Source organism: Pogoniulus pusillus, chromosome 30 (genome assembly GCF_015220805.1).
Source record: "Pogoniulus pusillus isolate bPogPus1 chromosome 30, bPogPus1.pri, whole genome shotgun sequence".
NCBI classification, from domain to species: Eukaryota; Metazoa; Chordata; class Aves; order Piciformes; family Lybiidae; genus Pogoniulus; species Pogoniulus pusillus.
This window is the reverse complement of record NC_087293.1, coordinates 17,685,699-17,699,106: the sequence shown is the minus strand read 5'-3', so window position 1 is coordinate 17,699,106 and position 13,408 is coordinate 17,685,699. Positions and strand designations below refer to the sequence as shown.

The 13,408-nt window shown below is 52.1% G+C and overlaps 1 protein-coding gene across 4 annotated transcripts in view; it reads right to left on the bottom strand.

The window, feature by feature from the left end:
* The window catches only part of PISD (phosphatidylserine decarboxylase), a 21,338-nt gene extending 7,930 nt beyond the window's left edge, over positions 1-13,408 (bottom strand). Inside the window, exons 1-3 of one of the 4 annotated variants that reach the window (XM_064168502.1) lie at positions 13,316-13,408; positions 10,858-10,952; positions 9,725-9,900 (exon numbers count right to left, since the gene is read on the bottom strand). In XM_064168502.1, the coding sequence (XP_064024572.1) occupies positions 9,725-9,900; positions 10,858-10,952; positions 13,316-13,365 (321 nt within the window). In that variant the 5' untranslated portion in view covers positions 13,366-13,408. Of the gene's footprint in view, positions 1-1,481; positions 2,273-9,724; positions 9,901-10,857; positions 10,953-13,315 lie in introns of those variants that run through there. The other 3 variants (XM_064168501.1, XM_064168504.1, XM_064168500.1) reach the window with 3 other exon arrangements.

The window sequence follows — 13,408 nt, the reverse complement described above, 5'->3', positions numbered from 1 at the left end:
TTAAGGAAAGACACTCTGGGGAAAAAGTCCTTGAAAGCTCAAGTGAGGTCCCTCAGAGGGTTCACGTATTTGAGCCACCTTGACTAGATGGTGCCTCAAGTTGTACTTTGTATCACAAGCTGTGCTGCAGCCCAACTTACACAGACCTTGGGACACAGGCAGCAGGAGAGGCTGTCCCCAGCTCATGAACACGATTTACAGATAACAGACTCCAGAGGGTCCTGGTGCTGAGCCGAGACCGTGTGGACAGCCACAGTACCCTGTTAGTGCTGCAAGGCAATCTGAGCTCTGCAGCCCAAGAGCCAGCTCCTTTGCCTCCTGCCCAACTACATCTGTGACAGTGCCACTGGACGTCCTGGTGGAGTCCAGTGGCACACATGGCCCTGAGTTCAGCTTGGAACTCTCAGAGGGAAAAGCTGCTCAGCTTCCTGGCAGAAGACATCATGGGCCTCAGCTCAGACCCCTGCAGGAGGTCTGGATGAGATAATACCCTTCAGGTCCCCATTTACTCTTTAGCTTCTGCTCATGAAGAGACCAAGGCTGCATCATCAAATCGAGGTCTCCCCAGCTGAGGGCAAAACACTCATAGGTGAGCACTGCCTTAAGTCCTGGCTGAGAGACTGTTCGCACAGTGCTGTGTGCAGAATGGGAGCAGCAGGCTCTGCCTGCTCTGAGCAGCTCTCCGTCTCTCATTGCACTACAGGACATAAAACACTGCTTGCCTTTCCAAGCTGGGAGGGTGCTGGGAAATAGAACGGAAAGTCCCCTGCCAACATGTTCCTTTCAAAACTTGAATCACAATTCGAGTATCCTTCGGGCAGGTACCACCTCTTTGGGATGCAAAACGCTGCCCTTGGCTCAGAGGTTTTTCCCCTACAGTGAACACAACTTCTTTCCCACAAGAAACTGCCAAAGAAAAGCCAGAGTCATCTGTGCAAGGGGAAAATAACCTCCTGAGGAGCCGTCTCAGCCGAGGAACAGCCGGCTTCCTTCTCAGCAGGAGATGGGACTGACTTCACGGCAATGGGCAGGGACACTTCATCTTCTCTCCTCCTGCTTGCCACCCACCAGGCCGTCCTCTGCTCGGGGGCTGGTGGGGCTCATCGAGCGGAGGTCCCGGAGGTCCCTTTGGGTTCCCACCCCGCTGCTCTCCCCCCCTTCACTGCAGTCGCTCCTGGACCAATCCCTGCTGAGCTGCATCCTGGCAGCTCGCTCCGGAGCCCTCAGGCTTCCCATTGCCTTGGCCTGCTTTCAGAGCAGTCTCTCGCTAATTTTCCCCTTCTCCAGCGATGGAGAGTGGAAAGGGAAGGCATGGAAGCCTCACTCCCCTGCCGCCCAGCAGCGTGCCCTCCTGCATAAGGAGCTTTGTAGTAATTAGGCCAAACAAAAGCTTTGCAGACGGCCCTGGCTCCTTCTGCCCAGAGCCCTCCCAGCCTCCCTCCAGTCACCATGGCTGCAAAGCACAGAATGCTGAACAGTACCTGAAACGAGCTCTCCTACTTGGTGTACCACCGGCAGAGCCAGCCGGGCCTGGGATCTCCAGTGATGGGTGCTGGTCCCTGGCACAGCTGCTGCTGCCGCCGGTCCCTGCGCGCAGCCTCCGGACATGAATTTTAACTTTGCGGAGGTTGTAGCAAGAGGGTGGAGGGTTAGATAAAGCTTTGTAGCATCTCACCATTTCCCTGCGTGCAGCTCTGGTCCCTGCAGGCTGTCTGACTGACACATCGTCAGGGTAGTTGCAAAGCTCAGGCTCTTTTCCTCTACCTCTCTCTTTGCTTGCTCCGGCACAGGAGAGGACACGGCGTCACAGTTCCTAATTCCCCCGCTGGCTTGTCTCTGGACCTCCCCTCTGCTTCCCACTGGAGTGTCTGCCAGGCGGGTCGCAGCTATTGCAAACAAACAGGCATCGTGTCACATTGCAACATCCTGCCACACAGCCACCTCCGCGCAGCGCACAACGCAGCCGTCCGCACACGCAGCCCTTGCAGCCCCTGCCTCTCGCTGCCCAGCGCGGCCATGGACATCGGCTCTCCGGGAAGCTCCCTGCCGTCGGAGGCTGCCGGGCAGCGGTGCACTGCGGGCAGACGAGCAGCCAGGTGGCCTCCCACGGCTAACCCCAGCACCAGCCCGGATGGAGGCTGGGAGGAGGAGCAGGGCGGAGCGGAGGAGGAGACTGTTCCCACCTTCAATTCTGCACTGCAGCAGCTGCCGCTAGAAGAGTTCTGGCTTGCTGGGCACCAAAATCCCTTTCCTGCTCTTAATGTCCAGCTTGGAAAGAAGAAAACAGAAAGGAAGGGGACGTCTATTTTACAACCCTTGCCAAACACCAACATCCATCTCCTGAAGGCTCCTTCTATCTCAAAGGACCGGCCCAGGGAGCAGATAAAGGACATTCTCCAAATAGCCAGGTACGTTTAAAATGAGCCCGTTTGGGGGGCAGCCTGAACTGGCTACAGAAGCGTTACTGCCCCTGCCCTGGGACTCTCGGGACAGTCACAGAATCACAGAATTGTCAGGCCGGGAAGGGACCCCAAGGATCATCCAACTCCAACTCCTCTGCCATGGGCAGGGATACTGGAGAGGTGGGAAGACCATCAGGAAAAGCAGCAATTAAGTAGTTCATGGCATCCCTGACAGGCCCTGGAAGAAAATATTCTTGAAAGAATGGTGTATTTTGATTTGCCTTCCAGTCCAGCTCTGGAGCTCTGCATTAGAGTATTTTTTCCAGCATGAAAATGGCTAAATGGAATTCTAGATCTCAGGCAGTTCCAAGACCTGTGTGCCTGTTGTTATTTAGGCTGCATTTGAACAACTGCATATTAACAAAATTCCAGTTAATAGAAAGCACTCAAAAGATATCCTTCCTCCTTGAGGTATGTGCCAGCTTGTTTTGTTTTCCCTTTAAAATGTCATTCAGTCTTTGGCTGGCACCAGAAACTCCCACACAATGAAAACTAAGCCATCTGTACAGTAAAAGGATAGCAGCAGTTACCCAAAATCCCACCAGAGCTCTAAGAAAAGCAGGGAGGGGCATGGGGCAGCAGTTTCTCTTGATTTGCCGGGAGCATTAGAAGTTGCCCACAGTGAGTACTGGATGCTAAATAGAAACCAACTGCAGCATTTCAGAAGGCATTTCCTCTGGCCAAGATGAAAATACATCTTCACAAAACTCTGGAGGGTTCCTTGGCTCCTTTGGCACTGGTAAAGCCAGCAGAAGCAGGCAGCATACCCCAACTTGCGGCATGCCCTTCAAGGGGGTGTGCCCAGCTCCTGCAGCAGAGGCTGGCACCCAGCACCCCTGGTCCTCCTATGAGGACCTTCACCTACACAAGACTTTGCAGAAGGGCAATGGCAAACACATTTTCTTCAGTACTCTTCCTTAGGAATCAGGGAGGCAAACCCACAAGCCAGCTCTTTCAGTAGATGCAGTCTTTGCCCCCAAGAAATATTCAAGAAATTATCATATTTTAGACTGCACAAGTCTGATTCTCTGACAGCACGGAACAAGCTGAAGAGCTCATCTGCGCAGTTCAAAGCAAAAAACGTGGTGCAAGAGAGATTCCTCTCCAGGAAGGGAGAAATGTTGGTGTTAAAAGCTTTTTCTTTTTCCACTTCTTCAAAAAACTGAGTTCAGATGAATAAAGAAGATCTGTTTCTCCTAGGTTCTGCTCTAGTGACCTCATTGCATACACTCGAGTTCTGCTCAAACCTTGGCGTTTACAGCAAGCTGCCATCGCTGCTGGGGCTGCCCCAGAAGCACAGAACGGAAGGGACCTCAAAAGCTCATCCAGTCTGGCCACCCTGCCAGAGCAGGATCACCTGTGCCAGGTGACACTGGAACACAACCAGGCAGACTCCACAGCCCCCCGGGGCAGCCTGTTCCAGCGTTCTGCCACCCTCACAGTTAAAAAAAATCTTTTCCTCATGTTTCCATGCAACTTCCTATGCCTCAGCTTCCACCCATTACCCCTTGTGCTGTCATTCACTGGGCATCACCGAGCAGAGCCTGACTCCTGGCACTCACTCTTTACACATTTAAAAACATGAATGAGGTCACCCCTCAGCCTCCTCCAAACTCAAGAGGCCCAGCCAGCTCCCTCAGTCTCTCCTTCTGAGGAACAACATACAGTTTCTACAGTGGAAGAAGGCTGACATTAAAATCCACCTGGAGTTTACCTGCATCCCATGGAGGAAGGAACAAGAAGCTCAAGGATCAACCAGCTCATCACCTTGAACCAACAAAGGAACTTGCATGAAGCCATCTCAGTAGCAGGACTTGTTGGGATGCAAGCAGTACCACCAAGCCTGTATTATTAGCTGAGACAAGCACTTTGTAGAGGCTAGACATCAGTACCAGATGCCCCTAGAATCCATCTCAGGTAAATAAAAGCAGCAGTTAGCACCAGTTATAAACCCCTGGAGAATTATTATCTAATAGACAAGTGCTAATCTGCCAGCTACACAACACCATTCTGCTCTGTCAGTTCAAGTGAGTGTCAAGGCCAATGACCCCATTTAGTTCCTTGTCATTATTACCTCCAGCCTGCCCCCAAGTTTTAAAAAGAAACAGGAAAGCACTGCAAGGAAGACTAACATGCAGCTGAACTGCAAACCTCAGGTCTTGGGTTTAAATCATAAGGACGAATCAACAGGCATGGAATGCCTGAGTGTGACCAGAGGGCTCCGCTCACTCACTATCTACACGTGGAAGCAGAACTGCTGTTTCAAACTGCACCATACACATCCAAACGCTGTGTTCTGTTCCCTTCCAAACCCTACCATCCTGTTCAGATGCCAGCAAAAACAAGGTCCTGCCATCAGAGGAGAAGTGCATAGTGACCGTTAAAGAAAGGTCCCGTTCCTTTCCCAGCAGCAGCTGTTTAACTTCAGACACGTAAGCCCTGCTCCCACCCCCTTCTCCGGGGACAGCCCAAGCAAACGAACACTGGATGCTCCACACCCAAGGGATCCGCTCTTCTGCTGCCCGGACCTCGTCACTCCTGGCCGGGAGCCGCCCGGCTCCGCCGCTTTCCGCAGGCTACTGGTGCTGGCTAAGGCTTTACCTGCCCTGAACTTCCAAGATCCGTTACTTTCCATACGAAGAGTCCTTTCCATATATTTTTCTTAAGAAAAAGCTTTTGATAGTTTCTCCCTTGTTTTTGATCGTTCCCCCCTTATTTTACATTGCTGATTTAGTTGCACTCTATAGAGGGAGAGGGAAATTGTGGTATTGTAAATCAGCCATAAAAGGCTTTGCAAACTTAACCCTGAATCCTGTGCAAAGAGCCTGCTCTGTAGTCTCAAAGATCTCTTCCGCGAAGCGAGAAAAACCTTGCATCTACTTTTACAGAGCGACACGAGAACTGCTGACATCTAAAGCACACCCAGCTACTTTAATATTTCGTAGTAATCTTTTCAGTTGAAGTTTAACACACCCCACATCCCCCCCATACTGAGCTAGAGATGCCTGCGAAGCCAGCTGTCTGTTCCGCCGGAAAAGCAGACCTCCTCACCCCTCCGCACACCGCGGGACCCTGCGGAAGCTGCCGCCGGAGCCTCGGACGCCGCTGCCCCCCCCGCGGAGGGACTTCAGCACGGGACTCTGAACTCCTATAAGGCTCCTTCAAGGGAGTGATACGGCTCAAGTTTGCTAAGAGATTACCCACGAGAGTCGAGACTTTGGACCAGCTCTCCTGAAGCTTCCATCAAGCCAGAATCCAACGAGCAACCACCGCCGGGGCAGCAGGGCCCGCACGCCCCTGACAGCCCCCGGCCCTCACCCCGCCCGGCAGCGCCAGCCCAGGGCGGTCTGCTCCGCGCTGGCTGAAGCGGCGCCGACCCGCCCTAAGCAGCGCTTCTTGGACACCTGAACAAAGCCGCGGGCCCGAGAGCCGAGCTCGGCACTTCCACACCCGGGCCAGCCAAGTCCCTCGGCACTTCCACACCCGGGCCAGCCAAGTCCCTCGGCACTTCCACACCCGGGCCAGCCAAGTCCCTCGGCACTTCCACACCCGGGCCAGCCAAGTCCCTCGGGGTCCCTTCTCCGACAAGACAGAGGACTGGGATGGCGGCTCCGCCTGCACCCCATCCCCGGCGGGCCCCCACCTACCTCCCGGCGGTGGCAGCAGAGGCAGGCACACGGCCGGGCACACCACCCACGCTCCCGTCGCTGCCGGCCGGCGCTCGCTTTAAGGGGCGCGGGGCCCCGGTCCTCCGCTGCCTCGCCTCCCAGCCACGGGCGCTCCAAAGCGGCTGCCTGCCCGCAGGGCCCCGGCCCCCTTCGGAGGAGGAGCCAGGCCCGGAGACGCGAAGACGAAACCGACGGGGAGGGGCAGACGCGCGCCCAGTCTGTGGCCCGGGGCTGGCGTCTGCGGCCCGCCCTGGAGCAAGCCGCAGGAGAAGGGTCCTGTCTGCCGGGGGTCGGCCACTTCCGAGGCCACTCCATCACTGCTTGGTTTCCCGAGGAGCACCTGGCCAAGCCAACAGGGAACCTCGCCCGGCGGCTGTACTTCCACCGGGGTGTCCCAGTGCCTTCACACAACCTGCACACTCATGTTAAGCCAGGCATGAAAATGCACTGCATCCCAGCAGGATGCTCCATAAGCTGTACAGATAGGACACTTACATTAATTATCCAAGGGCCACCTCACTGGCCAGCTTAAGAAAACGCTGATGTGACTCAGTTCAGCACAGAAAGCACCAATTCCCAGTACAGCAGAGAAAACCATTTACATCTTCACCCCTTTCAGTATGTTGTTGTTAAAATGCCACCACTTTGAACATTTTCTTACCATCTCTGCCACAAGCATAGGGCCACTGCAAGGAGTTTTTTCCTAATTGCAAGCTTGCAGAGATAAAACTCAGCATCGGGACAAGAGCAAGAATGAAGCGGAGGAGACAACCAGCTGCAGACTCATTCTTTCAAATAAACGATTCGAGATGTTTTTGTGATTAACGCTTTTCTGAACTCAATCCACACCTCTTAGCGTAACATCAAATGTCTGCTTCGGGCCAACAAAAACACCTTTGGCCTCTACTGCCGAAACAGCATCCAGGATCCTCTGCTACACAAATACCAGCAGCAATATCAATAGCAAAGGCTTTCTTGTTCTCACCTCTGAAAATCAAGATCCTAAACCTCAAGCACTATGGTCTGTGCTGGAGCACGACAGGCCCGTGTAGGAATCTCTCATCTGTATTACCAGATGTCACCACAGCTCGCTTCCCCTAAAAGTTCACAGTGTTTTTCCTGGTCATGCCACCCTAACAAGCACTGCGTTTTGGTCACACAAAACAGAACTGTAGAAGCAAAGGACAAATACAAGAAGTTTCTCTCTCTGGAAGAAAACTTGTTCATCTAGTTGCTCTTCATCCAAACAGGCTCTTTGGCCAAGGTTTTCCAGAGCAGTTCTTTGGACCTATATCAAGACTCCTCAGTGTCCAGGTGAGAAGAGATAAACGCCTCTGGTTAGCATACGAATGGCACACATGCAGATCCCAGCCAGAAAACGTTCTGTGACAGGATTTGAAAGAATAAGCTTCCTCCATCTGATAAATATCTACCTGTCTCCCTCCAAGCCCTCTGATTAAGCGAAAGCTGATCCTCACTGGTACTCACTGTAGCAGACACACTAAGGCGTTAATCAGCTCAAGCTATTAGCCACATAATGTTGCTAAGAAAATCAGAGGAAGAAAATGTCTATGGACAAACCATAGTTTTGTCCTTTCCTGTGGAAAAACTTAAGGGACACTTAAAGCAGGTCAATTTTCCCCCCTCATTGTTTCATGAAGCTTAAGGGAAGCAAAGCCACTCTCTGAATTAATCAAAACCTACTCACACCATACTAGTGCGACAGGGAGACTCCGTGCCTGCAGCACAGAATGATCACTCATTTCTGCCCCTGTCCTCTGCCCAGCAGCAGGGCAATCTGCCTTACAGAGATGGCAGGGAGAAACAGGGACACGTTTGCACGAGGTTGGTAGTGGGGAAGCACAGCTTCACAGCAGCAGGCTCAGCAGCAAGGGCACCTGCAGCAGTTTCTTGCTCCAGATCACTCATTCAAAGCCCATTCAATCCTATTTGGTCTCTTTTTGCCTGTGTGAGAGCTTATTCTCCTCTCCCATACTCCCAAGTATGCTTCCAGTGATGCAAAACCCAGAACAATGGAAAGTGATAGGTCAGCAAAAAAGGCACTCTGCTGTCCAGTAGAAGGGAACAGTGCAGCCCTTCTTTTTCTTGAATCCTTCATTGTTTGGAATATTTCTTAATATGTATGAACATAGTTTCTCCTTTTCCTCATAACTGTCAGGCTTCCTTTGTTGCCCACAGCAGCATTCAACAGAAGGACTAGGATCCTGTGTCCCCCAGAATCTGCTACATTTGGAGCTCTGCGTAGCGGTTGGAAATTACTGGTGAGATTCCTCACTGCAAAACCCAAATCCTTCAGAGCTCTTTCACTAAAGGCATTCCTTACAGCTTCACCAAATAATGACAAATGGCAGATGAGTATAATGAAAGAAAGCAAATTTAATACAGGAATTACCCAATTCCATACCTGAAGCATGAACATTCATAAACCCGTTTGGTTTTAAGTATCAAAACTCAAATGACGTTGTCTTTTAAAATACACATGCCAAGGACACTTACCACTTCTTTTGTTCACCAAAGCATAAAACCTTCAGCAGCAAAAGGACACACAGAAGACAGCTGTACAGATAGATTTCTCAGAAGCTATCAGAACTGTCTGAACCATACCTGGCTTGGCCACTAGTGAAAATGAATTTAGGGATTCCAGCCTCGTCCCCCACAGGCATGTGACCAAACCACTTGCAGACTGGCAGTGTGCTCAGGAATGCAAGAAAGGACATTCTAAAGGTCATACAGAAGCATCTCCTACAGAACTCTACAATCCTAGAATGTTTAACTCCTTGCCTTCAGAAAGGCCCCTGGGCAGGCACTCACCTGGCTCTTGGGAAGAAGACCACATAGGCTGCCTGGCAGCTGTGTGGCAGCTGCTCCAAGGCAGCAGTTACAGGGACTCATGAAGCCTTTCCTGTTTCAGTGCTGTAGTGGGTGTTGGACCTATCAATCTGATCCATCCCACAACTCCACAATCATTTCTAAACTCCTTGCAATCCATCAGGAAAAGGCAAAAATCCTTCAGGATCGGCAAGGGCTGTGCCAGACCTATGCATTGCCTACAGAAAGAGGTCTTGCCACGTATGCACAGACAGGCAGATTACCTACTAACTCAGCCCCAGCACTGAAAGTCATTTGGATTTTATGGCATTCAATTTCAGTCTTGCTTGTTTTGATTCCTGTATTTAACTGTGCAAATTGCATTATGTGCTTACTTTGCCGCCTCACCAGAGTAACCTGGTCTGAAGTCAGCGCTGGCTGTGCTCTCAGCAGGAGAGCACTCCACCCTAACGATTCAGTGCCTACCAAACACGACATTCAATCACCTAGTGAACTATCCCCTCTACCTCTGATTTGACAAATCCTGAAAGAAATGATACCACCTGCACTAAAAGGTGGAGGAGAGGCCAGCAGCTCCTCCTGTATTATCACTGACTTCAGCCACTGTCACTGAAGTGGCAGAAATTTTAGTTCCACAACTTGTCAAAAGTGCTTTAGCAGGAGGGGACAAATGAAGCATTCCTTTGTTGAAATGAGACCTTTGCATTAGGCATGGCAGAAGCAAAATTGCCCCAGATTTCTTACCTCCCACTCACTGGCAAGCTTCACAGGCACCTCTATGCCCTTCTTCTCCAGCTGTTCCAACTTGTAATCCTCATATTTTCTGTATCCTGCATATCCCCCCCCTGTAGCTACCAGAAGATGGAAGGGGCGCAGGCGGAAGACTTGCCCTACAGGAGCAGTGTGAAGCTTCTTCCTGTCTGTAACAGAAACAAAAATCAGGCTTCAGGAAAGAAAGCAACCACACAGCAGAGTTCTGTGCAGTGAGGGCTGCCAGCTCAGGCAAAGCAAGCACCAGAAGTGAACAGCACAGGAGGTGTGTGGGCAGCTGCTCCTAGCTACTTCAGTTAGTGCCACTCGCTGAGCCACTGGAACTCACAAGCACCAACTGGGCAACTGAGGCTTTAACCCTATCTTCTGCCTCCTGCTCCATGTCCCTCCACCATTCTTCCCCAGAAAGAGCTCCCTGAAAGCACCATGAAGAAATCCATGAAATAAGTTGCCTTGAAAGCACCATCACAGCTCCCAGCTATGAGATCTATGCTGCTGCTAGAGAGAAAAACTCTGCTGCTAGGGAACAGTCTGCAGGGCTGTGGAGCTTCCTGCTTCCCAGTCATTAAAGCCTTCATTCCAGTCAGGGAATCCTCAAATTGCACAGCTAACTGGAAGAGGATGGAAATGAGCTGTTCCAGTGTAGGCTTGGTAAGCAGGGTAGCAGGCACATTGCTGCTGTAATGCAGGGACTGCATAAAGGAGACACTGGGCACTTCCTTGCCGTCCTGCTAAGAGCTGCCAGCTGCTCCTGTGTCACATACATCTCACAACTGAGTGATGATTCTCTTAGAGAATAAAAGACATGGGCAAAGTAGAAGTGTAACAGCCATTCACTTTATTATCCCAGCTCCTTTTCTGCTGGCCCTGTTACACAGGTTTTCTTCCAAAGTGATAGCCTCAGTGACAAGGATGATTGTCAGTGTCAAAGAAGCTTAAAACCCTCAAAGACGGCACATTAAAAGACACCCCTAAAGTAGCAGGTGTCACTTCCACTTCTGCTTTATTCCCAAGAACTTAATATTGACCAATATGTGGCTGTCATTTGCCTAACTTTGAGCAAGCCTGAAGGTAAAGACACTGAGTAGATACAAGCCTTCACTTACCACTGAAAAATGTCCTGGAAGGTGGCTGCTTCCACGGGGCTCCAGTTCTAGCACACTGGTTCTGGCGCGCAAGGATATTACAGCCGGTCAGCACACTGCAAAGGCAGCAGACAAGAAGCAGCTGCTTAAGCACAAGTGTTCCATAATGCAGGGGTAAGCAACTCAGTGCAGTGACAATCACACATTCAGAAGCTAACAGAGGAAAAGGCCTCCTCAAAGTATAGAATTTTCACCATTCCCTTCTGGCCTGATCTTTCCCTAAAAACAACAATGAAAACCCACCCAACAACCCAGCTGCTCCTGCAGACATTTCACATGGCCTCTATTCTACCTTTCCTTTTTCTTAACAAATAATGCCTTACTGAAAACCCAAAACAGACCTAGAACTAGCCCACACAGGGAAAAGCTTTGACCAGGACTTGCCATATGGCCAATATATAGCAGTTCATGTTTCTAATAAAGCCAGATAGGATCCATCCAGCTGTACAGGAACTATTCCTGTGCCAAGCCTGTTTAGTCGAGTGCTTGAAGCTGGAACACCACACCGCCTCCACTGCTAGCCCAGCTGGCAGGAGAGGGGCAGTGCTGTCACAACAGCAGGCTCAGGCCGTTGGCAAGAACCAGGTCTGGCAGGTCTTCGTGCAACTCACTTACTGCGTGGATGCAAAGGCCACAGCTGGGATGTCTTCATTTGTCCCTCTGACCTTTCATCTACCCTCGATCAGATACGAGCTGAGTACACAATTACCACAGGAGCTTACAAGCTATTGCATCACCTAGGGCGAGTCAGTGCCAGGAAGTGATTATTAGACTTTTGAGAATTACCTTCAGGTGTCTTCGAGTTACACAAAGCCATGGTCCTGACTTAGAAATGCCAAGCCCACAAATAGCCGATTTCTTGGCCAGGAATCAGGCCCTTGCTGACAATGTTGTAATGGCAGCCAAGGACAAACAGCTCTAGCTTCCACTTACCCCCATGACATGCTGTCAGCAAGGTCTCACTCTGTCCTTCAGCTTCACAGTCTGTTCAACCACTGCATTGCCCACATGGGACAGGATGGACCCCCCAAACACCAGTGCCAAACACATCACAGTGCTACACCATCTCCCAGGGTACAATGTCCTTCGCAAGCAGAAGGCGCAGCCCAAGCTGCTGCAGAACCCGCAGGCTTTACACAGCTCTCTGGGTTAATTCTGTCGGGCACCAGCAGCAGGTGCACTTGGTCATACAGTTTTGCAGCCTGTTTTACAACATACTAAAACACCTGGGACAATGGGAATATTTGGGCCAGCAGAGAGCTGGGAGCCTGTGGGCTAATTCTAAGAGATTTAAAAAAGTAAGAACTAATCCAGTCAGCATTGGCCTTAGATTTACCTGAAAAGTTTCATAGCCCTAAAAGTCAGGGAAGAAAAACGAAACGAAACTTAGCTACAGCCCAAAGTATTAACTACTTTCCCAGGAGATTCCTTGGTGTTGGTACATAATCACCTACTACAAACATATCCAGCCGGAACAAGACTAGCTGTGTTGGTTCCACAGGAGCTGCTCCTGTTCGTGGGGCAGGGCCGACCAGGATTTGGTCTTTCAGCAGACAGATCATCACAGAGGAAGGATGCAACAACTGCAGACCATAAGCTCTTACCAAAAGTTTGTTTGGTGTCCAGCATGGCAAAATTACTCTCCTTCTTACTCTGAAATCCGTCTAAACCAGTAAAGACGACAAGAGTAAAGAGTGCTGTCCTCCTGCCTCTGTCACCCACCCGAGGGCTGATGGAGTGGGAACCGCTGGGCTCGCAACTCACCTTCAGCTGCGGTGGGATGAGGGACAAGAGCACTGCCGGAGGGTAACGGGGCGCTCTGTACGACAGGCGTGTTCTCCAGGTTTTGAGAGAAGAGAGAGCGGCGGAAGCGGGCTGCGTGCTTTAGGAGCACAGAGCCGTGCCCTCAGAGAGTACTCCTAAGCTTCTTCCGTTGCTGAGAAAAGTCTAACCCGGGAGACCGCTCCTGCGAGGGGCTCCGTTCCGAGCTGGCCCCGTCCCGCCGGCTCTGCACCCTCAGCAGCAGCTGCCGGCCGCGAAGCCCAGCCCGGCTCGCAGCGGGCCGCACGCTCGCCGCTCGCACAGGCGGGAGCCTGCCCTCCATTCCCCGCCGAGGCCGCGGACAAGCCTCTTGGCACGGACACGGGCGGCAGGGCCAAGGCACCGCAAACAGTCGCATTTTTACCCCGGCATGGAAACGTCAGCGACCGAGGCCACCAGACAAGTGGGGGCGGCTGCGGCCCCCGGCCCGGGGGAGGCCGGTCCACCGCCCAGCTCCTCTTCACGCCCATCGTCCCCGACGCGACGGCTGTCAGACGCCGGCCGTCGCCTCATCCCCGGGCTCGCCGGGCCAGACAGCCCCAGCCGGAGCCTCCCCACCGGCGGCAGCGCGGAGCCGTCTCGCCTGCCGTACCCGTACCTGCTCCGCAGCAGCAGCACCGCACCGCCCCGAGCCACGGCCGCCGCCATCTTCCCGCGCCGCCGCCTCCTCTGCCGCGGCCTGCGCCGGAGG